A 22,927-nucleotide genomic window follows, 5' to 3' on the forward strand; every position below is an offset into this window, starting at 1 on the left:
GAGCGGCACGAAGTTCGGAGCTTAGGCGCTCAAGAGGCGCTTCGATCTCCCTTCAATCTCATCTAATCTAATCCGATACCCATTACGGTGATCTGAGTGCAAGCAGACGGCCGACATTGCAATATTGTAACAAATTATAGTCAAGCAGTATAGTACGTACGATACATTACAGCAGACGTAAGGTGGGGAAATGCTACATTTAAAGGAGAGTGGAGCCTTGCGAGAATAAATACGGAATGCAAATACTGAATACCTCCGACATCTCTGCGAGACTTCTGACTGGATCGCATGCCCGACACAAATCCTGGGTCGAGTCGAATCTTGAGATTCAGAAGAATTGATGACGAGCCGGCTGTCGTCCGAAGGGGTCGCGTCCTCCGTAGGAGACGCGTCATAGAGACGTACGGGCCCGTGATAATACTGACACATCCGCAATATGTCAGATCGAGGGGGGAAGTCATGAACATCGAGAGACGTAAACGATGTTCACCTGGCTGACTTGCGTGCACAAGTCCAGCGAACAGTCAACGACTGACCTCGCTGTAGCCCGAATCTGAGCCTAGTGTACGCGCGTCCGAACCCAACGATGCTGACCGATTATGAGGCCGATGTAGGAAATGCCAATGCCGTTTCCGCGGACGATCGACATCGTCACGATGCTCCTCGTGCACGAGATCCTTGACTGAAGTGGTCGGTGGAGAAAACTTGGGCAAATCCAGGGACCGACGCGCGGTTCGCAGATGGTCAGCTGGTGGCTCAGAGCCACTGTCGGGTAGCGCAGTGCTCGCCAACGCACGACCACGACGGACCTGGTGAATGTAATCGGCAGCCTCAGGCGAGGCTGGGGTAGGGAAAAAGTACGGCGCTTGATACGGGTCCGTACGCAGCGGGGGTGGCGGCCGGGGTGTTGACGTGTGCTGTGCCGAAGACAGGCTATTATGTTTCCGCAGCATGCAGGAATTCCTGTGTTTCTTCGCTGAAAGCAAATGAGATGTGTGGCATGAGCGAAATGCAAGATACTCACTGTTCCCAAGAGGGACACTGGTCATCCGCAGAAGCTTGTGCTTCTTTGGGGGCGGCGTCAGCGCCTGAATCGCGTCCTGGGACTCGCACGATACAGGACTGGAAACCACGGTGTCTGACGACGCAGAAGAAAAGTGATCTGACGAAATGGTGTCGCTCCGTGGAGGATGCTGGAAAGCGTTCCCGCACAAACGCTTCAAGGGCGGGGGCACAGACTTAGAATTTTCTTGCGTCGGAACATCAGCAGCGTGGGATGTATCCGCTTCCGAAGCAATTGGTGAAGCAGACATGACGACCTCCTGACGAAGAGGTGACATATTGCGAGTAAGGGGTGGAGACGCAGGTGGAGGTGATGCGTCGGGAGAGCGAGAGTATGTGGGTTGCACCGATTGCTCAGTGCGAACTTTCGCAAAGCGGACATGACCGCTCATGTCTTGCTGCACTGATACCACAGAGCCGGCAGAAGCGACCTCGATGACTTCCTTGATAGATAACGGTGACTTTGGAGGATCGCTACGCGCGCCCTTTGCACCCTGCGCGCCACCTTTCGCCGTCGCAGAGTGCAAGCCAGGGAGCAAACGACCAAGTGGGGACACAATGCTCTGGAGCAAAGGATGAGAACTCCGCGTACCAAACAGACAATTTATGACGTGCCAGAAGCAACCAACCCGTGGCAAGCACGGTCCCCGCGACTACGCGCAGCACATCCATGAGTGCGTGGAAAATGACCATCCAAGATACGCAGAGGAAAAAGGAAGGCGTCTGGATTAAGACCTGGGCTGTGAACTCAAGGCTGCCAATACACATGGCAATGGACGTCCATGAAGGATCCAGGAAGTACAGTCGCGAACAGGGGGAAGCGGGCGTGTTAGGACGGGCTGGGCAAGGCTGGTGATTATATACGGACGCGTGCCCGCCACTCTCGGAGAGGAGTTTGGAGCGGCCGCTGAAGCAGTCCGCGGTGACTCGGCGTCAGTGCGGGATGAGTCAGCCCCCATTACACTCTGACGCACTAGTACTTGGCGCTTACGGAATCTCTGCGAGCATTGCTAAAGTTATCGTCAAATTCAACGAAAACCGTGTTTCCATCATAGGGGCACCACGGAGGCTCTGAAATGACGGTGACTAGTTTAGCACAACGTTAGCTCGTGGACGGTCAGTGTCGGCGAGGACCTTACCAGAGAGGGTCGTGATTCAGGAGCACCTGCAGCCGAGTCAGTCACGGTCGCCAGCCAGTTGTGTCGTCCGGTTTCGTCTCGGCGTTGAGCACGACGAGTGGGCAGTAAACGAAAAGGATATGAGTTTTCTGGCGCACAGCATGGGCGACTACCCAGATCTACATAGAGGGAACAAGGACAATGTTGGCAGAGTAAGGAAGTCACCGAGAGGCGCAGGCGCGTGCTGTGACCATACATAGGCCTGTGAGAATTTCCTGAACGTGTCTGCGCACTGCCTACTACATCTCCTCCTTCTCCGCTGCCGCCTTCCAGGTTCTTCCCCTTCTGTCTGACCTACACATTTCTTCGTCGTTCTTGACGATCTCGACGACATCGTCTGCACCCCTCCCCTTTGAATATGCCGCCACGAGGAAGCGAGGGGCTTGACTTTACACCGATACTTACCCACTATCTCTTTCTCTTCACAACCATCCTTGCAGTGGTCAGTTCGCTCACATCTTCGTTGCAACACCGGTTTGACCCTATTCTTGACTCCAGATAGGATGGTTTCTAGCATTCATTGCCCAGGCAATAGCGACTGCACAGCGTGAGCGCCATCTCCTTTCTCAAATGCAGACCGTGAATTTTGTTCTCCAGACGGCAACGGTAACGTCGGCGTGCTATGGTTCTCCATCTTCGTTCAGCTCTTCCTCATCCTGGGTGTCCTGCACACTCTCGCGACTGACTCCATCGCGATGCACCGCTTCCAAATTTCCGTCTTCGGCGCTGTCGCTATCGTCTTCGCTGTCATCGGCGTCAACCAGGGCATCTTCTCTGGTTTCGCCTCCCTCAACGCGATGGCTGCTGGCTGGCTCATCCTCGCCATAGTCGACATCCTCTGGGTGCTCTACTTCACCTCAGAAGAGGACTCCCTGGCTCTCCACATATTCAACGCACTTGGCACTGGCGGTCTCACTTCCCCATCGCGCCGCCGGAGGATGACGCGCACGACATCAATGCATAACATTGGCCCAGGAAACGGATACCAGGCCGGCTACGCCACTACACCATCCGGCGGTATCATGCCTGGCTACGATACCAAAATGTCCGGAAGCCTCGGCGGTCCAATCGGGGGCGGCAACAGCTATAATGCAGGCAGCATGGAGGGTGCAACAAGGAGCGTCGTTGGGACGGGTAGCATTCACAATGTTCCTGTTACCGGCGGTCCCGGCTCGATAGGGGCTGTAGACCACAATGCGACTGCGAACACTCCGCTGATGGGCAGCGGTGCTGCAGGTGTTGGTGCCGCAGGCGGCGGAAGTGGACAGGGCAGCCCAGACCCTGTCGATAATCCCATTAGTCCAGATATGTACAGAGCGAAAGCACTATATGCATGTGAGTCTTGGACTGACCTGACACGTTTAATCCGTGCACTAATTTAGCGACTTAGACACCGCCTCCGTCGATGATCCAAACGAGATATCGTTCTCGAAGGGTGAAACGTTGGAGATCCTGGACAAGCAAGGGAAGTGGTGGCAAGCGAAAAAATCGGATGGCACAGTAGGAAGTGAGTCTTTGAATCCTGCGTGCCTCTGGCGGAGCTGATCCTGTCTTTTGCAGTCGCGCCGTCGAATTACCTGCAGGTCATCTGAAACGGCGAGTGCATTTCTCGCGTTTTATTTTCGCTTTAATGAACAGTCACGACATGCTATCATTGCGCACATCAGATATATCCACTTTCTTTCTCGCTGGCCGTTATTCTCTTGATATCATGTTCATGTGGCTGCGCGTGCATACAATACGTTCTCCCTCTGCTTCTCAGCGTTGTCCCTACCCGCTACCGATAGTACCCCATTTTCTAGTAGGATGCACCTGTGCGCGCATGCACACTGTTTCACCATGCGTCATGACGCTGTTCGCGGACCATGTATCTCACAGTAGCGGTGGTACAATGCCGACGATGTATTTGCTTGAATTACTGTTGCTACACTGGATTTGTTTCAACACCGTAAAAACATAAAACCGTCTCGTCCTTAGATAGTGATTGACGATGCTCGGGATCAACGTCGCCTTCCGCCGCTGCCGCCGCCGAGGACAACCAGCTTGTCGCTCCTCTTCTTCCCCCCGCCTCTACCACTCCTCTGCTCCAGCTCATGGAATGCCACATCCAGCTCCCATTCATCTGCCTCTCCTTCCCTGTCGCGCCGCAGAGGACGCGGAGCAGGTTGGCCTTGCGCCGCCGCGTGAGCAGCGGAGGCGAAACTCCGAACGCCCCACGCTCCAGCTGGCTGCGACTGCTCCTCGACATCAGGCTGCGTGATATCGTCTATGTCCGCAGGGGAGCGCGGTCTCTGCGCGGCAGGCGGGACCACCACATGGCCAGCGTCCTGCCACACATACGCGAGCTTCTCCTTCTCGCGCTCTTCAGCACGCGCACGCGCCTTGTCGTCCTTGCGCCCCTTCTCCTTGCGGCGTGTCCGCCGCATGCGGAGCGGGCCCTCGAAGTTCTTGAGGCAGTCCGCGCCGACCACAGCCTCCAGATCAGCTTCTACGAACACGACGTCTGCACCTTCGGAGAAGTGCGCGAGGTACTTGCACCGCTTGCGCAGATCCTCATTCACCGTGCTCTCCGCGTAAGACTCGACGCGCACGGTGATGGTATCTGGAAAATCTGCGTAGCTGTGGAAGTGCGATAAGAGGATCCGGATATCGAGCGGGTGCAGGAAGATCGGCATGCCTGTTGCTGCCTGGTAATAGTAGTAAGTGGATGTAGACGGCGGCGGCGGGTTCAGATTCCGGCGCTGTCTGGGGTTGCGGGTAGGTGTGGATGCGCGTGGAGCAGGTGTAGACGGTGGTGCAGGAGAGGGGGAAGCCTTCGCGGTGTTGAAACCAACAGCTTGGGTAGCCAGGAAATCTTGAGGAATATCTTCCGGTGGTCGGGCACGAGACTCCGCTTCTCTCTTGCGCTGGTCATGCAGGGAATGGCGATCCAGGATCTGCTGTTGGACTTGCAAGGCATTCTCAACGGATTCCTGTAATTGCGGTGTCTCTAGAGCAGCCGCCTTCTCGATCTGCTGCCGCAACTTCGCCTCTGCGGCATCTACGAAGCTGACGCTAAGATCGTCACCCATGCTGAGGAGCATTCGCCTCTCAGTCCCAAGCTCGTCCAGATCCTTGGTGAGATCTGCAATGAGGTAAGCTGGAGTAGCAAGCATGAACTTCGCAAAAGTGAGGACGTCAGGTAAGAAATGAAATGGAGCCTGATGCGGAGGAAGCAGATCAGATGGCCATGTTTGCGAGCGAGGTAATGCTAGCGTGGTGATCTGAGGTCGCTGGATAAGCCGCATGCGGAGAGAAGAACCAGGGTGAGGCGTGGCAATAAGGCCGTTATCCATCGCAGAAGCTGAAGATGAAGCTTCCGCTGGAGGCTCCTCCGTGTCTTCCACGAGTGGAGTATCAAACCACTTGACACTCTTGAGCTGTCTCTCGTTCACTGAATCGAAGCAAATCGGACAGCGAACCCACTTCGGGTTGTCTGAAGTGTTGAGGTAATGCAGAATACACGGGAAGCAGAAAACCTAGAAAACATGAGAATACCAGCAGATATAGGATAGGCATACACGTACATGACCGCATTTGGTCATTCGAGGGGCGGTCGGTGGTGAGAGACAGATGGGACAGGTCGTGACGCCCTCCTCTTGAACAGTCTGGTCTCCTGGACCTGCAGCAGACGCCATCGCAGAAGTTCGCGGAATTATTACTTGAAGAATATCATGCCACTGGAAGAAACTTGTAACCACCGGTCAGTGATGTCACGATAACAGCACCAGCTCAGCTTACATGTCCGGATCCGCGAAATGGACGGTGTAGTCTCCATGGGGGTTCATAACAAAGCGGTACTGGGCGTTGACGAACCCTGCAGACACCAAGTATGCAGTGAATACCGGTCAATTCAGAGCACGGTAAACTGTAACACGTACTCTCCTTATTCCAGACACCCTGATGCGTTCCAGTCTTCCTGTTCCGCCTAGGCAGACTCTGAGCCTGGTGAGACTGCCTGGGAGGAAGGGTGAAATTGAGGAGATGGTTCAGAGACTGAGTCGAAGCCATCTTGGACTGGCGCTTTGGGGTGGTGGGCTGGAGAACACCGCCCTGGGAAGTCATGACACGAACGGAGCAGACGGCGAGTCGCTGTAACCGTGGTCGTCGTCGCGGTGCGGTGATGGTTGAGGATAAGTGTCGCTGTGGGGAAGCTTCCCAGATGAAGGGAAGGCAACCACCACTTGGGACTCGGAGTCGAAGGAACTCGCTCATCGCGCTCGATGACTCAAGACCCGGCGCACGTGCAATTCTCCCGCGTCCGCCACCTCAACCGTAACATCGTACACGACGACAACGTAATACAGAGTCTTCGCTTGTAGACTTATTTTGTTGCTCGTCATGGCGAAGAACAAAAACCTGAACCCAGCTGATGCCTTTCGTACGTGCATGTTTACTAGAGCGCTTCCGCTAGCTCAACCCAGTTTGCAGGAAAGGCGCAGCGGAAGAAGGAACTAAAGAAGGCGAGTGCTCATCACGTTCTTTCAAGTGTCTCCTTCATATGTCGCCTGTAGTAGAATAAAACTGAGAGGTCCAAAGCTCGCGACTTTGCTCTCGTCAAGAAGGACACGGGAGGTGAGCCCTGAGTGCCATCATTTGTCTGCTGACGTTGTTGATCTCCGTCAAAAGAGCTCGAAGAAGAGATTGGAAAACTCGAGGGTACATCAGCACAACAAAGTGCATCGGACAAAGCTCGCCTCGCAGAACTCAAAACAGAGCTAGAAAAGATCACCAAGAAGAAGCAGGATTATGTCGCTGAACACCCTGAACATCGGAAGCTTGTTTTCAGGTCGCGAAAAACGCAAAACGACCATGAGGAAAAAGAAGACGAGATCCCCATCCAGAAGACAAGGAAGCTGTTCGACAAGCATGGCCTCCCTCGACATCCGGAGAGAAGCATATACTATGATCCCGTCATGAATTCCTACGGTGTGCCTCCTCCTGGAATGCCTTACGTGGAGCGGCGTTAGTCCTACAATCCTTTCTATCTAGACATTTGATACTCATTTATGATATACAGCGCTGAGACCAGATGAAGTCGCAAGTGACGAGGAGGACGGATCTGGTATGTTCTAACACGGCTGTCTTACAGAACGCGATCTCCTGATATACACGTAGGTGAAGATGAAGACATAGTCATGCCTGAAGGGCCACCGCCTGGAGCATCAGAAGATCAGGACGACAGTGATGACGATATACCTATGCCTGAGGGTCCTCCCCCGCCCAAAGCCGGAGTGGCACCTCTTCCACCAACTCTCCCTCCTCACATTGTTCCACCGACAGCATTCCCTGCTGGTACCAGTCCTCCACCGCCTCCAGGCTTTTCTGTTGGTTTTCCCCCACCGCCTGCTAGTTTGCCATCTATACCCCATCCACCCCTACCTGGCGCTTTACCGCCGTTACCACCTGGATTCCCAGTCCTACCTTCAGGGTTGCCTCTTTTTCAACTTCCACCGCCTCCTTCGGGATTCCCGAATGGGCCTCCAGTCGGGATTTCAAGTATACCTCCACCACCTCCTGGGTTTCCAACCCTACTGCCACCTCCACCTGGTTTCGCACAAAACCAATTTCATCCACCTCCTCCAGGATTTCCTCCTCCGCCACTCGGATTCTTCCCTCGGCGGAGTCAATCTGCTTCTGCAAAGCAGGATCCTCTATCTTCCATACCCCACCAAACGTATCAAGCTCACCGTGCTTCCAGACTGGCAACACCGGCACACCCATCCCTTCCTCCCAACCCTTCACTACCTAGCGCGTCGTCTAGCATTGCAGCAGCTGCGACGGTCTCGGCAGCTCCGGAATTGCGTAACTTGAAGAAGGAAAGCACAGCCTTTGTGCCTACCGCTCTGAAGCGCAAGAAGGCTGGCGCGGTCAGCGCCGCAGCCCCAAAGATCAATGCCGCTCCTTCTCTGGGTCCCACAGCAGGCTCTGACGAAGTGGAGGTTGCTCCTGCTGCTCGGCGACCCGACCTTCTCAGCACTCTGCAGGATCAGTTTGGATCCGCTGCGGCCCAGAAGTCCCAGGCAAGCGGAAAGGGCGGGCGAGAGAAGCCGAAAGATGATTACGAGAAGTTCGTTGAGGAAATGGATGATATCTTGGGTCCCCCTGGATCTTGATTTGACATGCATAAGGGTTGTTGTATCCAATGTATAGCGTGACACCCCGCTACGTATAGATGCCTTCGGTTTTGGAACTGACTGCAGAAATAGTGTGCGTCCATTGCATTCCTGCTCCCGTCGTCCGCGTGCTTCGGAAGGCAATAGGGGCGAGGCTTCTTGTGCTTATAAGTCGTCTTCACTAAGGCGATCTAGTTACTGTAACGCAAATATTGTCATAACTATGGCGAGTCCTGAAGACCTCTGGCATCCCTGCCTCGTGTGCTGGAAAGATGCATCCAAGCAGTGCTCTCGATGCAAGAAGGCCCGCTATTGTAAGCAAGAGCATAGCGACGCCGTGAGTTGCGCAAATTTTTGACTTTCATGGAGATCCTGATGCATAGTAGGATTGGAAACGGCACAAGTCCGAATGTGATTACTTGGTGAAGGGAGGGCCGGATACTAAGCGGCGGAGTGTACAAGCCATCCTCTTCCCTGCGGACGGCGACGCTCCTCGTCCCGTCAAGGTTGATTACAAGTTTCAGCCAGATCCTGACGTCTCGTATGTCCTGCGCCATAAGTGGGACTGGCATCCGTGGTTCAAGGAGACCCCATCCGTCAAGACAATCCGCAGGTACGACGATTCCTACATGCCTACCTCTGGCCATGCGCTATTCCTGGTGTACAACGACAACTTCTTCAACGATGGATCTCCTTTGAACCGGTCTGTGCAGAAGTTGACGAGCGGGAAATGTCATCCTTGGGGCGGGCACATGCTCGGCTTCAGAGGAAGGGAGCCCATCGAGGTTCTTGCGCACTTCGAAGACCCCAATCTTCGAGAGGATCTTCCGGAGTTTGTCAATTTCTTCAGACAGTATGGCATGGGCCCCAATCGTGTAAGTCGTCCGCAAGTCTGCAACCCTAGTGTAAAATTCATCTCTATTTCCTGTGTAGCCAGCACGACCAGATCAACTCTCACTCTCATTCTTTTGACCGTCCTGCTGTTTGTAGCATTTTTCTTCGAGCGCTCGTGGTATGCAGTGGAAGAGGGGTACTTAGCGGCTTTCACTACGATTTATTGATGTTGGAATGTATGTTTGCAATTGCTACGCCGTCTGTTTGAGATCTCTGTCATATACCATTTCTTGTCCAATTCTTTCACAACGAACGAACTTCCGACAGCTAGAAAGAAAAAAACCCTGCCAGTTATGACGACGAACAGACGTCCGTAGCCTTTCATCGTAAAGAAACATATCCGTGCCGTCCACTACAGCCTGTTAACGACTACTCACTGAGTTTCCAGGATTACTGTCTCCGGGATTGCAAACGGCACAAGTCCTGGTCAACGAGAGATAGCACGCGTTCGGAGATGTACCAGGTGGCCAGTATCCTCTCTCGTGGAGTACGACGAAGATCAATTACACCTTTTTCCCCAATGTAGAACACCCACATATCCTCCGGCACAACGCCGGCTAGAACCATTCGTTCGGTAACGCGAAGCCGAGTGGCAGAATCGTTCCAATGCGCATATCCGCTTTTACGCACTGACCTTGATGTATGTACAACGACACTCTCCCCAGTACATCTCTCCCGAATATTCGCGTGCAGAAGTCGACAGACGAATATCCAGGGGCAGAGTCAGTCGGAGAGCTTTCGCAATTCGAGGATCGGCGACGTCGGACGACACATGTCGGCATTCGTCGCATTCCTGCAGGAAGATGAGGGTTCGCCACATCTGCAGACGGTACTGTACTGGTGGAGTTGCGCTGCTCCGATTCACCGAAGCGTGGTGACGGGCCGAGCGTGCCGACTCCGTACGCTCCACAAAACGTCTCGGTGGCGAGTTTCACCTTCCTTCTGCACTACGATGAGCGTGATCACCAGGACAGATGTCCAGCCCATTCTCTTGAATCCTCGCCCTCTCGCTCGCTGCTCTGGCAGCTTTCTTCTACTGCCGCTCCTTCCATCCAGAGCTCCTGCGAAGCATGTCCCACCAGAGCTGTGGGCGAAGATATTGGCGTTTGTGTTCGAACAGTACAACGGGCATTACAAATGGAGTACGGAGCGAGATAAGTTGAAGCGCGGTCTGTTGCTCGTATGCAAGGAATTAACGGTGAGTCGGAGAGTTCTTGAGCATTTGGTCTGAACGGCATCTTTTCCTTCTGTACCATTCATGCAGGAATTTGACCTCTGTCCACATCTCATCTTTTAGGCTGTTGCTCTGCCGCTGTACTATGCGCATGTTCGCATCAGCACTTTGTCGAGCCTGGAGAAGTTCACAGCGCATCTCCAATCCGCAGATCAAATGTGGGACTCCATTCGTCGGATACCTTACTCCACTCCGGGACGCTGGGTGCAAGAGCTCGACTTGCACCAGCTGAAGACAATCCTGACTTCTGAAAGCTATCATGTCGATGCTCTACTCACGCAGCTGTTTCCACTTGTCCCCCTCCTCGCGCATCTCACGTTGAATCCCACGATACATCTCAGTCGCCGTGTCATAACCGCTCTATCGGATCGCGAAGGAATAGCGCACCTACGCATCTTGAAAGGCATTAAGGTCCACATCTCCTTGCGCACACGAGAGGATACCTTCGTCACCTTCCTTCGTTCCTGCAATAGTTTGGAAGAACTGGAGATCTCTGGACAGGATACTGACTTAGCTGAGTTAGACTCTTTGGATGAGTCTGACGCCCTCAGCCTGTTCAAGCCTCTTGAACTTTCTCGCCTCCGCAGGCTTGTCCTACTCTCCATGCCGCACTCTCCGGTCATGTTTGCGCTACTCCATTCCCCCCTCCCCTCTCTTCACCATCTCGTGATCACGCCATACGCAGATACACTCGTCTCCAACTCCCTTGTCCCCCAATTCATTGAAGCGCATGGTCAAACATTGACTTCTCTTCACCTGTACACTCCGCAGACGTGGCCATCCGTCTTCTCACCCTCTCCTTCTACTCTGCTGGACACGTGTCCTCGTCTATACCATCTCTCACTTGAAAAACCCCTTCCTGCTCTCACGCTGTCATCGTCTTCTCACCCCCTTCAGATTCTCTCGGTACCCCGTCCGCGACAAGAATTTTACCCCGTGCTAGAGTCGTTGCTCCCCAAGCTTCCCCATTTAAAATCGATACGAGCCCGTGACGTACGCTGGCTGAGGTCAGGGTTGTCGTCGCGCGCTGTGGAAGCAGGTGTGCAAGGAGAGATGATGGAGTGGCGACGGAGGCTGGTCCGCAGAGGAATACAGATGCTGGACTCGGAGTGTAGGGATGGCGCAGACTGAGTCTACGGCTGCGCAGACTGATCCATGTATGATAATAGGTGTATGATTGTGCTTCTGCTGATACTGTATCTAATGCAATATACTGCCCTCTCATCCAACTGCACCATGGTGGGAACGTCGACTTTACTGCGCGTGGAGTCTGGTCTCCTTTTCCTGGGTTAGTCTCCCAAAGGCTGTTATAGCCACTCTGCTTCAACCTTCGTGCGTTGGATGTCCGTGTCTACACCCAGTTTACGTCGTGGTACGTCTCCTGCGCGTATGTGTGCCTCGTCTGTTGTTCGCGCAAGGTGTATGTACAGGGTACAAGATTAACGCAATAACACAAGCAGCGTACAAAATTAAACTGTTTGTTACCACTAGGGGATCGAGCACTACACCGACTGTCCAAGAGTAAAAGCCCGTGCTCACTACACATCGCTGCGAACATGGAGTGATCTGTATCGGCAAGATCGTCACGATGAGCCATATACATACCTTGATTCAGCGTATGAGATCTCTTGAATAATCCCCTCCTCCATCACGCTGGACGTCTGAAACTGTATTGACGGCAACAGGCCTATGCTAGATGGTGGGTTAGCCAACGTCTCCGCAACCTCCTGGATGTTTAACTACCGAACACGACGAGTCAGTGCGACAGAATCGCTGAAGAGACAAAACACCAGGCCCATACCAGCATCCGACAGCCGATAATCGAGCGGCCCGCGGTAACCAAGCTTGAAAGAAGTTTCAGATCCATCGTAATGCTAGACAAATCTCACTTACGGAACAAAAGCACCAAGCAACGTAGGCTATATCTGAAAAGTGAGTGCTTCTGTCGACGAAAATAAAAAAAACCACGCCGTACCCGAAACAACCATACGAAGAAGTTGGTCAGAAGAATTGTGCAAGCTGCGCCAAAATAGAAGATGGAGTCGCGCAAGAGGACCACCATTAAACGAGGTGTCCTGATGTCACCTCGTACTTCTTGTACGGCTTTCCAGAGAGCCAACACGAACAGGATGATCTCAAAGCCAAGTGATGGTACCCAGTACGCCCACGCATAGCTGTAGTCATTGACCGGAAGACATCCGGTATGACCGGCTACCGTGATAGCTGGGACACAAATCATTGTTTATTAGCACAGATAATATTGGGAGACACCGTACCTCGCATTTTATGAGTCGCAGTGCCACCTACAGCCGCCGTCACGACGATATCAAGGACAAAGAAGCCGCACATGACGGCGAGTAGTTTTCTGTTGCATCCATACATTGCATGTAGTTTGGATATCAAGATCACTGAATGGTATATTCAGAACGGAAAACCCAGAATATGAAAACATCCTACCGCCTAGTGTTATTGAGACGGGTATGGTAGAGTAGCTTGCCCATTGAAAAAAGAAATGACAACTAGAACGGACAACATCATTGGCGTGGATGTTGCAGAAGAGAGCGCATGTTCAGCATGAACTACTTACAACTGATGATGAATATGTCAGTACTCGAACCAGTGTCGATGCGCCCACTCACTCCCACATGCGATGTTTGGGAAACATTCAGCACTGGGCAAAGAAAGAGATCAGGTATTCTCGACAGCACAAGAATGGCTCGTTACTGACCAACTTCATCAAAACTATACATGATGTGTAAGTCAGCTTTGAGGAGCGTAAGAGTGAAAAGGCACCTACACGGTGCATGCAATCCTAGTATGAGAACGGAAGGTGAGGTAATATCATGAGAGACGTAACGGTGAATTCTCACGGCCAATATCGGTTCTAGGAAGGTATTTCTCAGTAACGTTGCAAACATGTCGGGATTGTATTCACCATGAAAAAGATCAGACGGCCACGAAATGACCGACAGTGCCATACATAATGTACCTTCAAGCAATGGATATATAGGCATTGGAAGTAACTTGCACTGCAACTCATCTTACCTCATCGCTGAATGTCAGGCCTGTAGAGCAAAAGGTTGATCAGAAAGATGTGTGAAGACCATTCCTCGACGAAAGTGATTGACTCACAGTAGTCGTACAGAAGTAGGATTGTGGCGATATCTAGGAAGCTCTGCTTTCAGCATCAAAGAAAACAGTCACGTTGCTCCATCACATACACCAGACACGACCCGTAATGACCACATTTACCACGTCCTGCGCCGACTGAGAAGTATGGAATACCATTTACAATCGATCGTGGCATGGATCGAGGGACCGTTGGGTCGTTTCTCTGTCCTGGCTTTGACTGGTATTTATCGACGCACTGATCGCGGAGACCGCGAGAACAAAAATTTGCATCAGATCTGTCAATGTTAGCACTACAACCTCGCGCAACCTCCGGGATCCACTCCTACGTAGTCCATGCACTGTGCTAACTGGCTCGACGAGATCACCGGAGCGTCATTGATCACTTGATGTGCGCAGCTGAGTGGCGCTGGGCGCCGGAAATTTCAGGCTGGAACGATGCCGGAGCTGTGAGGTTGACATACTGTAAGGCGCACCATCGAGGACGACCAAAAGATAACCATACGCAGCCTGCTGCATATCCTAGGCTACTCGTATTCCACCAGCATGAAGGGATAACACAGCGGCGAGCTCCTTCAGAAATGCTAGCAGCAAGAAGCCAGCAGCAAGGAGTGGAGCCGTAAGAAAGGAATTGGATGTACAGCGTGCAATGCATGTGGCACGCGCGTACTCGCTTCCCTCTTACTATTAGCAGGCTCGGGTGATCCACGATTCTATGTGCATTGCATTGCCTAGGTGGAGTTGTCTGTGGCGGCCGTTGTTGTCGGAAGTCCGGAAGTTCGGAGGGAAGACCGTCACTCAATCACGTGAGTCGTAACGATACGCGCACCACCCTTACCGACACACACTCTTCAATCGCATAGCCAGAAAATTTAAACACTACAACATACTTAGAGTTTCACCAAGAATGATTCGCCGTACCCTTTCCTGACCTGCTCCGTCGCGTCCTGCTAGCCGCAAGTAGAGGAGGACATCGAAGCGATACAAGAGACCTCGGAGTTTTTGTCGTACTGATGACCTGTCGGTTGAGAAGGGCACTTGTGATAACGTAGATGAGCTACAGTAGCGTGTAAGTCGTTGAACTGGTTCTGCATGCGCAGCCGGCGCACCATGTAGTTAAAGCTGCACGTGCCGACTGCAAACGCTGAGCGCTCACTCGCCTTCTAAAGGGTATCAGTGCCCAAGACATTCTCAAGCCGAAAATATTCGATTTTCTACCGATTTGTTTTTTTCAGACCGTCCGTAGGCCTTGGCATTCGATGCTGTATTAGTATGAAGAGGATTTCATCGTGGAGGAGGCGGCTGGTCTTCGAGTTTGTCACAGCAATTTCTCCTGCACCAGTCAGTGCATGAGAGTTCGTTGTTCATTGTTCGCGTGGTACATAGGATACTGAAACTGTTATAATTTTGAGGGTATAATCCACAAACACAATTAGTGTTTAAATTTAGACTGGTTATTACCGCTGGACAACACCGACTGTCTGAAATGACAAGGCTGCGCTCACGGCATATCTCTGCAAACGTCGATCGATCCGTTAGACGAGCAGAGTCAGCGTGTGACACACATACCTTGAACACTCTTTATTATTCCCCTCTTCGTTCACGGTAAATGTTCGAAACTGTATTGACGGCAATATGTCCGAGGGTGTGTCAGCCGTCATCTCTGCAGCTTCCTGGATATTTAACTGTGGAAAAATCAGATTAATGTTTGATAATCCCCGGACAGACAAACAGTAGGACATACCAGCATCCTACAACCAATAATCGAGCGGCACGTTGTCACCAAACTCGATTGAAGGTTGAGTTTCGAGGTCAAATGCCACAGAGATCTCACTTACGGAACGAATGCACCAAGCAATGCGGGCTAGGCTTCGGGAGTAAGTGCCTCCATTCACGATATCAAGAGAATTTGGAACCGTACCCGAAATAACCACACGAAGAAATTAATCAGAAGGATGGTGCAAGCAGCACCAAAATAGAAGATTGAGTCGCGCAAGAGCACCACCATCAAACGAGATGTCTGCATGTCATCTCGTACTTCTTGTACGACTTTCCATAGAGCCAGCGCAAACAGGAAGGCTTCAAAGCCAAGTGGTGGCACCCAGAACGACCAGTCGTAGGCGTAGTCGTTACCCGGGAAACACCCGGTGTGAGCGGCGACCGTGACAGCTGTAAGGCAGGTACTTAATTATTGGCGCAAGAAACATTGGCAGGTGGCGTACCTCGCATTTTGTAAGCCGCAATGCCACCTGCAGCCGCTGTCGCGACAATCTCAACAACCAAGAGAGTACACATGACGGCAAGCAGTGTTCTGTTGCAGCCATACATTGCATGAAGTTTAGATATCAAAATTACTAGGCATACAATATTAGTATGGACAAGTTAGGATAGGAGAGTCTCGTACTGCCTAGTGATATCGAAGAAGGTATGGGAGAGTAGACTGCCCATTGAAAGAAGAAATGACAACTGGGTTGGACAGCATCACTGACATGGTGATTGTGGAGGAGAGCACTTGACCACTTACAACTGATGGTGAACATGTCAGTGCCTAACCAGCTGAGGATCAACGTGCCCACTCACTCCTGTATCCGATGTTTGGAAAACACGCAGCACTGAGAAAAAGGATCAGGTATTCTCAACGGCATAAAAGTGATTCATTGCTAACCGACTGAGTCAAAACTATGAGTGATATGTCAGTCAGCCTTGAGTAACACAAGAGTAACCGCACTTACACCATGAACGCAATCCTGGTATTAAGGCGGATAGTGAGATAATGTCATGAGACTCAAATAAAGAGTTCTTACGGCCAATATCGGTTCTACAAAGGTGTTTCTCAGTAATCTTGTAATGACATGTGAGGCTTGTAAGTTTACCGTGAAAAATATCAAACGCCCACGGAGTGACCGAGACCGCCATACATGATGGACCTTTGGGTAATCAGTATTCAACGTGAAAGGAACTTCACAGCTGATCTCACTTCATCGCATAATGTCAGGCCTACACAACAGAAGTTCATGAGCATGATGCGGAAAGATCACCGATTGCCAGTGCCCACTCACAATAATCGTACAGCAGGAGGACCATGGAAATATCTAGGACATCTGCATCAATATCCAAGCGAACAGCATTGCATCATTACTCACACCAGATACGACCTGTAGTAGTCAAATTTACCACATCCTGCTCCAACTGAGAAGTATCATGTATCATTCGCAATCGTGGCTTATCTTGAAGGGCTTTTGCGTGGATTCCCTTTCCCACCTTTGACTTCTGATCCACCCGCGCTATCTACGCCGCCAGGACAAACCCTTGGAGTTCCGATAATATTAGCGCTGCAACGTTGCGCAGCCTCTGACGCGCATTAATGTTCCGGGCTCCACTTCTATTTGGTCCACGCACCCTGCGTACTTGCTAATTAGCTCACTGATACTAATCATCGGAGAGTCGTTGGCCCCTTGATGCGCGCAGATAAGTGGCCGCCGGAGATGGGCGCTGGAACGATGTACGCGAGATTAGTGGGTAAGATGCACCACCACGTCGGAGGACTGATGAACCTAATTGTAGAGTCCAAGTCCCGCAATCTCTGTCACGATCACGTGAGTCGCAAATCGGACCACCACATTCCGAGTCAACCGTACTCTGACCTAGCACATACCGCGCAGCGAGTAAACTTCACACTTTACCTTTTTAGCTACAATGGTTCGCCGTACTCCTTCTCAACCTGCCCCGTCGCGACCTTCTAGCCCACAAGCAGAGGACGTCGAAGAGGTATGGTACAGGACACCTCTAAGTTCTGTCGCGCTGATGATCTGTCTTTTGGGAAGGGCCCTTATTTTGATAACGTAGATGAACTACAGCAACATGTAAGTCGTTGACCTGGCTTTCGACCTACTGGCTCCGCATACGGTGTTGATAAAAACTGATCTCTCGTTCACCCCCTTCAAAGGGCATCAATGTTCAAGACATTCTAAAACTGAAGGTACCTGAGCTTCCTCTCGACTTTTTTTGAGTTCTGACCGTTCGTAGGCCGCGGCAATCAATACCGTATCTGGAGTCAACATGACAACCCGCCGACAAATGCTGAAAATCAAGGTCTGCCCGTATGCTATGTGTTATATGGATCTTAAATGGACCTGTTTGTTTTCAAGGGAATGTCAGAAGCGAAGGTTGAGAAGATCAAGGTGAGAGGCCTTGACCTCAACCATCGCGTGTATACTCAGACCGCTCATGCGTAGGAAGCGGCGCATAAGATGCTGGTGATTTTATTCCTCGAGGACAGTATATATGCGCTTGTATTGATTTGAGTTTTAGGGCTCCTCATTTGCGACAGGACTCGAGGTGCAAGAGAAAAGGAAGAGGGTACTCACCATCAGTACGGGTAGTAAGTCCGTCGACACAATTCTTGGCGGTGAGTTACTTGATATATACCTTTAACGCTCCACGACTGACTCTGTGCTGCAGGTGGCGTCATGTCTCAATCCATCACAGAAGGTAGATTTATTGGGCCTTTCTGAGTACTTTCATTCATCATGGTAAAGTTTACGGCGAGTTTCGCACCGGAAAAACTCAGCTTGCGCACACCATGAGCGTCGTCACTCAACTTCCTCCGGACATGGGAGGTGCTGCTGGAAAGGTGAGTATATGCGCATACGTATGTGTGACAACACGCATACGACTTACCCTAGGTCGCCTACATCGACACGGAGGGGACGTTCCGACCGGATCGTATCAGGGCAATAGCAGACCGCTTTGGGGTGAACGGAGATATGGCCTTGGAGAACATCCTTTACGGTGAGCCTCCTTCCTCCCTACGCACACTGAGACGTGATTTCCCTGTGGCCCTTAGCACGAGCATTCAACAGCGAGCATCAGGTGAGATTACTTCCGTTGTGGCCGAATATTATTTCAAGAGTTCGCCTTGTAGATGGAACTTATCAACGAGTGCTCTATTCGGTTTGCCGAAGACAAAGATTTTAGACTACTCGTACGCCGCATACTGCCTTCCTTGCATGGGGACTCATTTCCGCTTTAGATTGTAGACAGCATCATGGCGCTGTTTCGCACTGATTATTCGGGACGAGGTGAATTGAGTGAGAGACAACAAAAGGTGCGTTGGAGATTGTTTTGCTCCCAAGGGCTGAGTTGACCTGCTCTCTAGCTCGCACAAGTTCGTGGATTTGCAGCACATGTTTCACATGTCCTGCCTCACTGATGTCACACAGATGCTCTCGAAGCTTAGCAAATTGTCAGAGGAATATAACGTATGTTTCGCCGTAGATCTTACATGGGATTTCCTACTGAACTCCGCGGGATCCATTCTTCAGATCGCAATCTTGATGACGAACCAAGTCCAGTGTAGGTCTGCCCGTGTAATTTCGTCGGTCACTGGCCGATACTGATACTGACCCGTGACGCACAGCTGACCCTGGTGCAACGATGACTTTCGTGGCTGGCGGTGCCTTGAAACCCATCGGTGGTCACATCCTCTCGCATGCCTCGGCAACCAGAATGTTCCTCCGGAAAGGTTTGTCTCTGCAGCATTACTCCTCTGTTCAACGACGCAAATACTATTTCGCAGGGCGCGCCGAGGAACGGGTCGCCAAACTTGTTGACAGTCCGGATAGACCAGAAAGTGAAGCATCCTACAAGCTCGACGAAGGCGGATGGGCAGACGTCTAAGGAACGGCCTCTCATCAAATCCGGCACTCGGGACTCAATCCTCACCGTTCAACACTCTGATTCTCGTGTTGATGCCTCTGCCGCCTCTAGTGTCACTTCCTAGCGTGATTCTAACTAGCTTTGCACTGGCTACCGAGCGATTGATCCTGCACCGTGGCTCTGAATCATCCAGTGCCCGTCTCTTCCACCGTTGTGTGTATCCTGTTCATCGTTCTATTTTGTCGTCTGCGCTGTGCTCTTAGGTTGTACTGTGCCTGTCGAATATGTTCTGTTGTCTGCTGTAATCGATCATTAAAGAACGCTAGAACTTTATACCGTCTGCATTGTCGGCATACGTAAGTTCGTTGTGATATCCGACGTACCGAACTCGGAATGAACACACCCCAAACTCTTTCGCCGAGACCGATCAGACGACCACCTGGAATCTGATTCATAGGGGCGATTGTGCTCGTGATGCTGAGAACAGATCAATGAATGAAACTTGGTTTCAGCCTAAAAAAGTAATGAGATATGCGATATAAAACCGGTGACGACTCATTGCCTCTTCCGCAGTCCACCATGGCGTACCGCGGTTTCATGGTCGTCTTCTCCGAACCTGGCTCCAATGTCCCCATCGAGGAATACCATGACTGGTACAATAACTTGCACATTCCCGGACTCATCGATACACCCGTTTTCCAGACGTGGGCGCGCTGGGAGGCTATCGACGGACAGCAGCCGAGCTTCGCGGCAACGTACGACGTGGCATCTCACGAGGAGTTCATGGAGGCGTGGCCTGGGCTGTGGAAGAGATGGAGCGGCCCGGAGCAGGAGAAGATGGAGCAGTTCGAGTTGATGGACAGGCGGAATCTTTCCGTATACCCGGGTGCCATTCACCCACCTTCGGCTCTCTTCGATGCGACAAGGCCAGCCGAATACGCGTCGTTCGTGTCGTTGGAGGTGAAGCCGGAGGACGAGGAGGAGTTCAACAAGTGGTACGACGAGGAGCATATCCCAATGCTAGCGAAGGTGCCGGGATGGGTCAGGAGCCGCAGGTTTGTGGTGGAGGATGTGTCGCAGCTGGGCGTGAGTGTCACTGAGCAGAAGCGCGCACCGAAGTACTTGGCGGTGCACGAATGGGCGTCCCCGGATGCCTTCGTGTCTCCGGAGCTGAAGGCATCGATCAGTACTCCGCTGTCGGTGAAGATGCTGGATGGGGCGTTGTTAAAGGAGAGAAGGCTGATGAAGTTGTTCAGGACTTGGGAGAGGAAGTGAATGGTACGAAATAAGCGTATATGCAATGTCTCTTCATAACAATCTGTACTCGACGCTTGCGCTGTGTTCAGTGTTCAGTGTTCGTCAAAGGGGGATGTGATCAGTGTTGGCATGGGTAAAAGACAGGCCGGGTGGCTCGCGTACCGCGAGCCACGTGACGTCAACGCGTCACTGACAACAATGGCAATAATCAGTGGCGCAGTCATGCATTCTCTGGCCACGTCGAAATTAAAGCCAAACCTTGGCCACCTGGTACAACTCTCTGCTCTCCATGTCTTCTGGCTTCAGCATCGACGTGGTGTTCGACCGCTCCACGGTGTACAGACTTTGGGAAACGACCGTACTGCCGCACAACCTTATCGTGAGGATCTCCAGTCGCCGTGTCGCAAAACACATACCAAACAACGCGAACAACCATCCGATTCACGGCAACTATGGCGACAAAAAGGTGTACCATGGAGTTCTTAATGCGTATGCCCTCCCCACTACGCCCGTGGAATCCCAACAGGTCGCAGTGAAGTGGGTTCGTGGAAGAAGCGCGGTTGAAAATTTGAGATACGAGGCAAGTCTGTACGACGGCATCCTAAGTCCCTTGCAAGGCACGATCGTGCCATGGATCCATGGTTTCTTCTCCGGGGTCATAGATGACGTCAACGTGGGCTGTCTTGTAATGGAGTGGTGCGAAGGGAATCGCCAGGGGAGGCCGGAAGAAATCAAGTGAGCTTCGTATCCTTGTGACCACTATCAAAACGCTCATTCCAGTCAAGCCGGCTACGCATGCTGGCCGTGTCTCTCCTTCACAGAGTGGGGATCTACCACGGTGAATTGCTCGATGGCCACCATATGCGCGTTCATCCAGATGGCTCCATTCGTGTCATTGATTATTCAAATGCGTTCGTGCATGCTTGCCGTGGAGAGACCCCATGTCTGCTGAACGAGAAGGAAGGAGAGGTTCCCGTCCGATGTAGAGAACTGTACGAAATGGAACGGCTTTATGGCAAGAGGGCTTAGTACACGGGGCTGTGCCCCGAAATCTGGCGATACCGTAAAATCTTTCTTATACTCACTTCGTGTGGCCCCTGGTATATTTTACTCGGAGTGGTGTTGCATCTTTTATTTATCGTCAGCTGTCAACTGAATGCGTACAACACGTTTGTTCGGCCCGTAGTTTCTGTTGATTAGTACACTTATACCTCTAGCTAGTAATTCTGCTGATTGAGACGTGGGTCGCCATGAGGTATTCGGAGTTATAACACAACGTGAACCGCAGGACAAACAGGCGAACAAAGGCTAACCATCAGTATATAAACCGGACACATCTGCCGCCACAAGTTACTCACTCACACTTCTACTCCGATGCCTGCAGGACATAGCATCAAGCTGGTCTTCAGCCGGCATACCGTTTACGAACTCCCTCTCTCGTCACAGCCCAAATTCGACAAATCACAGCATATGATTGCAACAATTAGGGATCCAATGGGCGACAAGCGTGCAGCCGACGACGCTGACAGTCACCCCATATACGGTCCCAAGCGTGCGAGGGTATACCACGCAAGTCTCCAGGTTAACGAGCATTATCCACCGCTTTCGCACAAGCCAGCAGAGCAAGACGTCGCAGTCAAATGGGTACGGGGAGAAGAGGCAGTCAGACGTTTGGAACATGAAGCCAAGTTGTACAATGAGAAACTCGCTTCCTTGCAAGGCACGGTCGTGCCACGCTTCTACGGGTTCTTCTCCGCGGTAATTCAGGACATTAACGTGGGCTGCATTGTTCTGGAGTGGTACAAGGAGACAGCGAACAGAGCGGACGCAATAAGTGCAGTCAAGTAAGTTTTGTGTCCTCTTGGTCAAGTCGGAACGCTTACCTTAGGGAAGCATCAATCGTATGGTAATGCTTCTCCTGATCCATCAAGCGGGTATCCAGCATAATGATATTATCGATGCGCATCACATGCTCGTTCTTCCTAACGCAAGCATTCGCATCATTGACTTCTCGAAGGCATCGGATAAGCACAAGTGCATGGCAAGAGTTGACGCAGAAGGAGAGATCATTAACCGCTGCTATGAACTGGAGAAGATGAAGGAGTTAATTAACCGCTGCTATGAACTGCCAGTGGAGAAGATGAAGGAGATCACCAACGGCAGATGCTGAGGAGATGGTTGTCTATTGGGTATGTGCAGCACGCTGGTCGGCTCCATACCTTTGTCGAATGATAAGTTATGCATAATGTACTATCGCGTTCAGAGCTTTCAGCGAGATAGTACTAGCTGAGCCAATATAGCTACCGTTCGGACCACGTCTAGCGCTCAGAGTCCTCATTCGTGACGCTCTGAGGTTCGAG

The 22,927-nt window shown here is 51.8% G+C and overlaps 12 protein-coding genes across 12 annotated transcripts; 8 read left to right on the forward strand and 4 right to left on the reverse strand.

Moving 5' to 3' along the window:
* Positions 1 to 524: 524 nt before the first annotated feature.
* Positions 525 to 1,755, reverse strand: SCP_0105100 (hypothetical protein; the record flags this gene model as incomplete). The annotated part of the gene is made up of 3 exons (XM_027752742.1): positions 525 to 976; positions 1,025 to 1,625; positions 1,678 to 1,755. 3 exons carry the CDS (start codon positions 1,753 to 1,755, stop codon positions 525 to 527), a joined length of 1,131 nt encoding a protein of 376 aa, XP_027608543.1.
* An 843-nt stretch (positions 1,756 to 2,598) lies between these two features.
* On the forward strand, positions 2,599 to 3,832 carry SCP_0105110 (High osmolarity signaling protein; the record flags this gene model as incomplete). The annotated part of the gene is made up of 5 exons (XM_027752743.1): positions 2,599 to 2,682; positions 2,739 to 2,787; positions 2,838 to 3,575; positions 3,631 to 3,747; positions 3,801 to 3,832. 5 exons carry the CDS (start codon positions 2,599 to 2,601, stop codon positions 3,830 to 3,832), a joined length of 1,020 nt encoding a protein of 339 aa, XP_027608544.1.
* A 408-nt stretch (positions 3,833 to 4,240) lies between these two features.
* On the reverse strand, positions 4,241 to 6,344 carry SCP_0105120 (hypothetical protein; the record flags this gene model as incomplete). Its single annotated transcript, XM_027752744.1, has 4 exons — positions 4,241 to 5,758; positions 5,807 to 5,969; positions 6,021 to 6,096; positions 6,161 to 6,344. 4 exons carry the CDS (start codon positions 6,342 to 6,344, stop codon positions 4,241 to 4,243), a joined length of 1,941 nt encoding a protein of 646 aa, XP_027608545.1.
* Positions 6,345 to 6,620: 276 nt separating this feature from the next.
* Positions 6,621 to 8,395, forward strand: SCP_0105130 (hypothetical protein; the record flags this gene model as incomplete). The annotated part of the gene is made up of 6 exons (XM_027752745.1): positions 6,621 to 6,660; positions 6,711 to 6,742; positions 6,797 to 6,854; positions 6,909 to 7,244; positions 7,300 to 7,344; positions 7,398 to 8,395. The coding sequence occupies 6 exons, from the start codon at positions 6,621 to 6,623 to the stop codon at positions 8,393 to 8,395; spliced, it is 1,509 nt and encodes a 502-aa protein (XP_027608546.1).
* A 223-nt stretch (positions 8,396 to 8,618) lies between these two features.
* SCP_0105140 (hypothetical protein) lies at positions 8,619 to 9,367 on the forward strand (the record flags this gene model as incomplete). Its single annotated transcript, XM_027752746.1, has 3 exons — positions 8,619 to 8,732; positions 8,782 to 9,270; positions 9,329 to 9,367. The coding sequence occupies 3 exons, from the start codon at positions 8,619 to 8,621 to the stop codon at positions 9,365 to 9,367; spliced, it is 642 nt and encodes a 213-aa protein (XP_027608547.1).
* An 874-nt stretch (positions 9,368 to 10,241) lies between these two features.
* SCP_0105150 (hypothetical protein) lies at positions 10,242 to 11,654 on the forward strand (the record flags this gene model as incomplete). The annotated part of the gene is made up of 2 exons (XM_027752747.1): positions 10,242 to 10,487; positions 10,587 to 11,654. 2 exons carry the CDS (start codon positions 10,242 to 10,244, stop codon positions 11,652 to 11,654), a joined length of 1,314 nt encoding a protein of 437 aa, XP_027608548.1.
* Positions 11,655 to 12,061: 407 nt separating this feature from the next.
* Positions 12,062 to 12,872, reverse strand: SCP_0105160 (hypothetical protein; the record flags this gene model as incomplete). The annotated part of the gene is made up of 6 exons (XM_027752748.1): positions 12,062 to 12,071; positions 12,129 to 12,262; positions 12,325 to 12,367; positions 12,417 to 12,442; positions 12,499 to 12,746; positions 12,800 to 12,872. 6 exons carry the CDS (start codon positions 12,870 to 12,872, stop codon positions 12,062 to 12,064), a joined length of 534 nt encoding a protein of 177 aa, XP_027608549.1.
* Positions 12,873 to 15,153: 2,281 nt separating this feature from the next.
* On the reverse strand, positions 15,154 to 16,862 carry SCP_0105170 (predicted protein; the record flags this gene model as incomplete). Its single annotated transcript, XM_027752749.1, has 16 exons — positions 15,154 to 15,166; positions 15,222 to 15,337; positions 15,397 to 15,439; positions 15,491 to 15,516; positions 15,574 to 15,821; positions 15,875 to 16,006; positions 16,057 to 16,118; positions 16,165 to 16,171; positions 16,229 to 16,264; positions 16,318 to 16,331; positions 16,385 to 16,399; positions 16,457 to 16,470; positions 16,526 to 16,579; positions 16,630 to 16,649; positions 16,712 to 16,744; positions 16,796 to 16,862. The coding sequence occupies 16 exons, from the start codon at positions 16,860 to 16,862 to the stop codon at positions 15,154 to 15,156; spliced, it is 900 nt and encodes a 299-aa protein (XP_027608550.1).
* A 486-nt stretch (positions 16,863 to 17,348) lies between these two features.
* SCP_0105180 (Meiotic recombination protein) lies at positions 17,349 to 19,331 on the forward strand (the record flags this gene model as incomplete). The annotated part of the gene is made up of 17 exons (XM_027752750.1): positions 17,349 to 17,420; positions 17,477 to 17,515; positions 17,679 to 17,744; positions 17,801 to 17,833; positions 17,888 to 17,908; positions 17,964 to 18,060; positions 18,114 to 18,143; positions 18,191 to 18,285; positions 18,338 to 18,443; positions 18,499 to 18,524; positions 18,577 to 18,636; positions 18,685 to 18,759; positions 18,811 to 18,819; positions 18,875 to 18,913; positions 18,977 to 19,007; positions 19,072 to 19,176; positions 19,231 to 19,331. The coding sequence occupies 17 exons, from the start codon at positions 17,349 to 17,351 to the stop codon at positions 19,329 to 19,331; spliced, it is 1,005 nt and encodes a 334-aa protein (XP_027608551.1).
* A 576-nt stretch (positions 19,332 to 19,907) lies between these two features.
* SCP_0105190 (hypothetical protein) lies at positions 19,908 to 20,585 on the forward strand (the record flags this gene model as incomplete). Its single annotated transcript, XM_027752751.1, has 1 exon — positions 19,908 to 20,585. The coding sequence occupies one exon, from the start codon at positions 19,908 to 19,910 to the stop codon at positions 20,583 to 20,585; it is 678 nt and encodes a 225-aa protein (XP_027608552.1).
* Positions 20,586 to 20,856: 271 nt separating this feature from the next.
* SCP_0105200 (hypothetical protein) lies at positions 20,857 to 21,596 on the forward strand (the record flags this gene model as incomplete). Its single annotated transcript, XM_027752752.1, has 2 exons — positions 20,857 to 21,302; positions 21,353 to 21,596. 2 exons carry the CDS (start codon positions 20,857 to 20,859, stop codon positions 21,594 to 21,596), a joined length of 690 nt encoding a protein of 229 aa, XP_027608553.1.
* Positions 21,597 to 21,941: 345 nt separating this feature from the next.
* On the forward strand, positions 21,942 to 22,737 carry SCP_0105210 (hypothetical protein; the record flags this gene model as incomplete). Its single annotated transcript, XM_027752753.1, has 2 exons — positions 21,942 to 22,411; positions 22,461 to 22,737. 2 exons carry the CDS (start codon positions 21,942 to 21,944, stop codon positions 22,735 to 22,737), a joined length of 747 nt encoding a protein of 248 aa, XP_027608554.1.
* Between the last annotated feature and the right edge of the window lie 190 nt (positions 22,738 to 22,927).

The sequence above is a fragment of the Sparassis crispa genome (genome assembly GCF_003851025.1).
Source record: "Sparassis crispa DNA, contig_000000F, whole genome shotgun sequence".
Lineage (NCBI taxonomy): Eukaryota > Fungi > Basidiomycota > Agaricomycetes > Polyporales > Sparassidaceae > Sparassis > Sparassis crispa.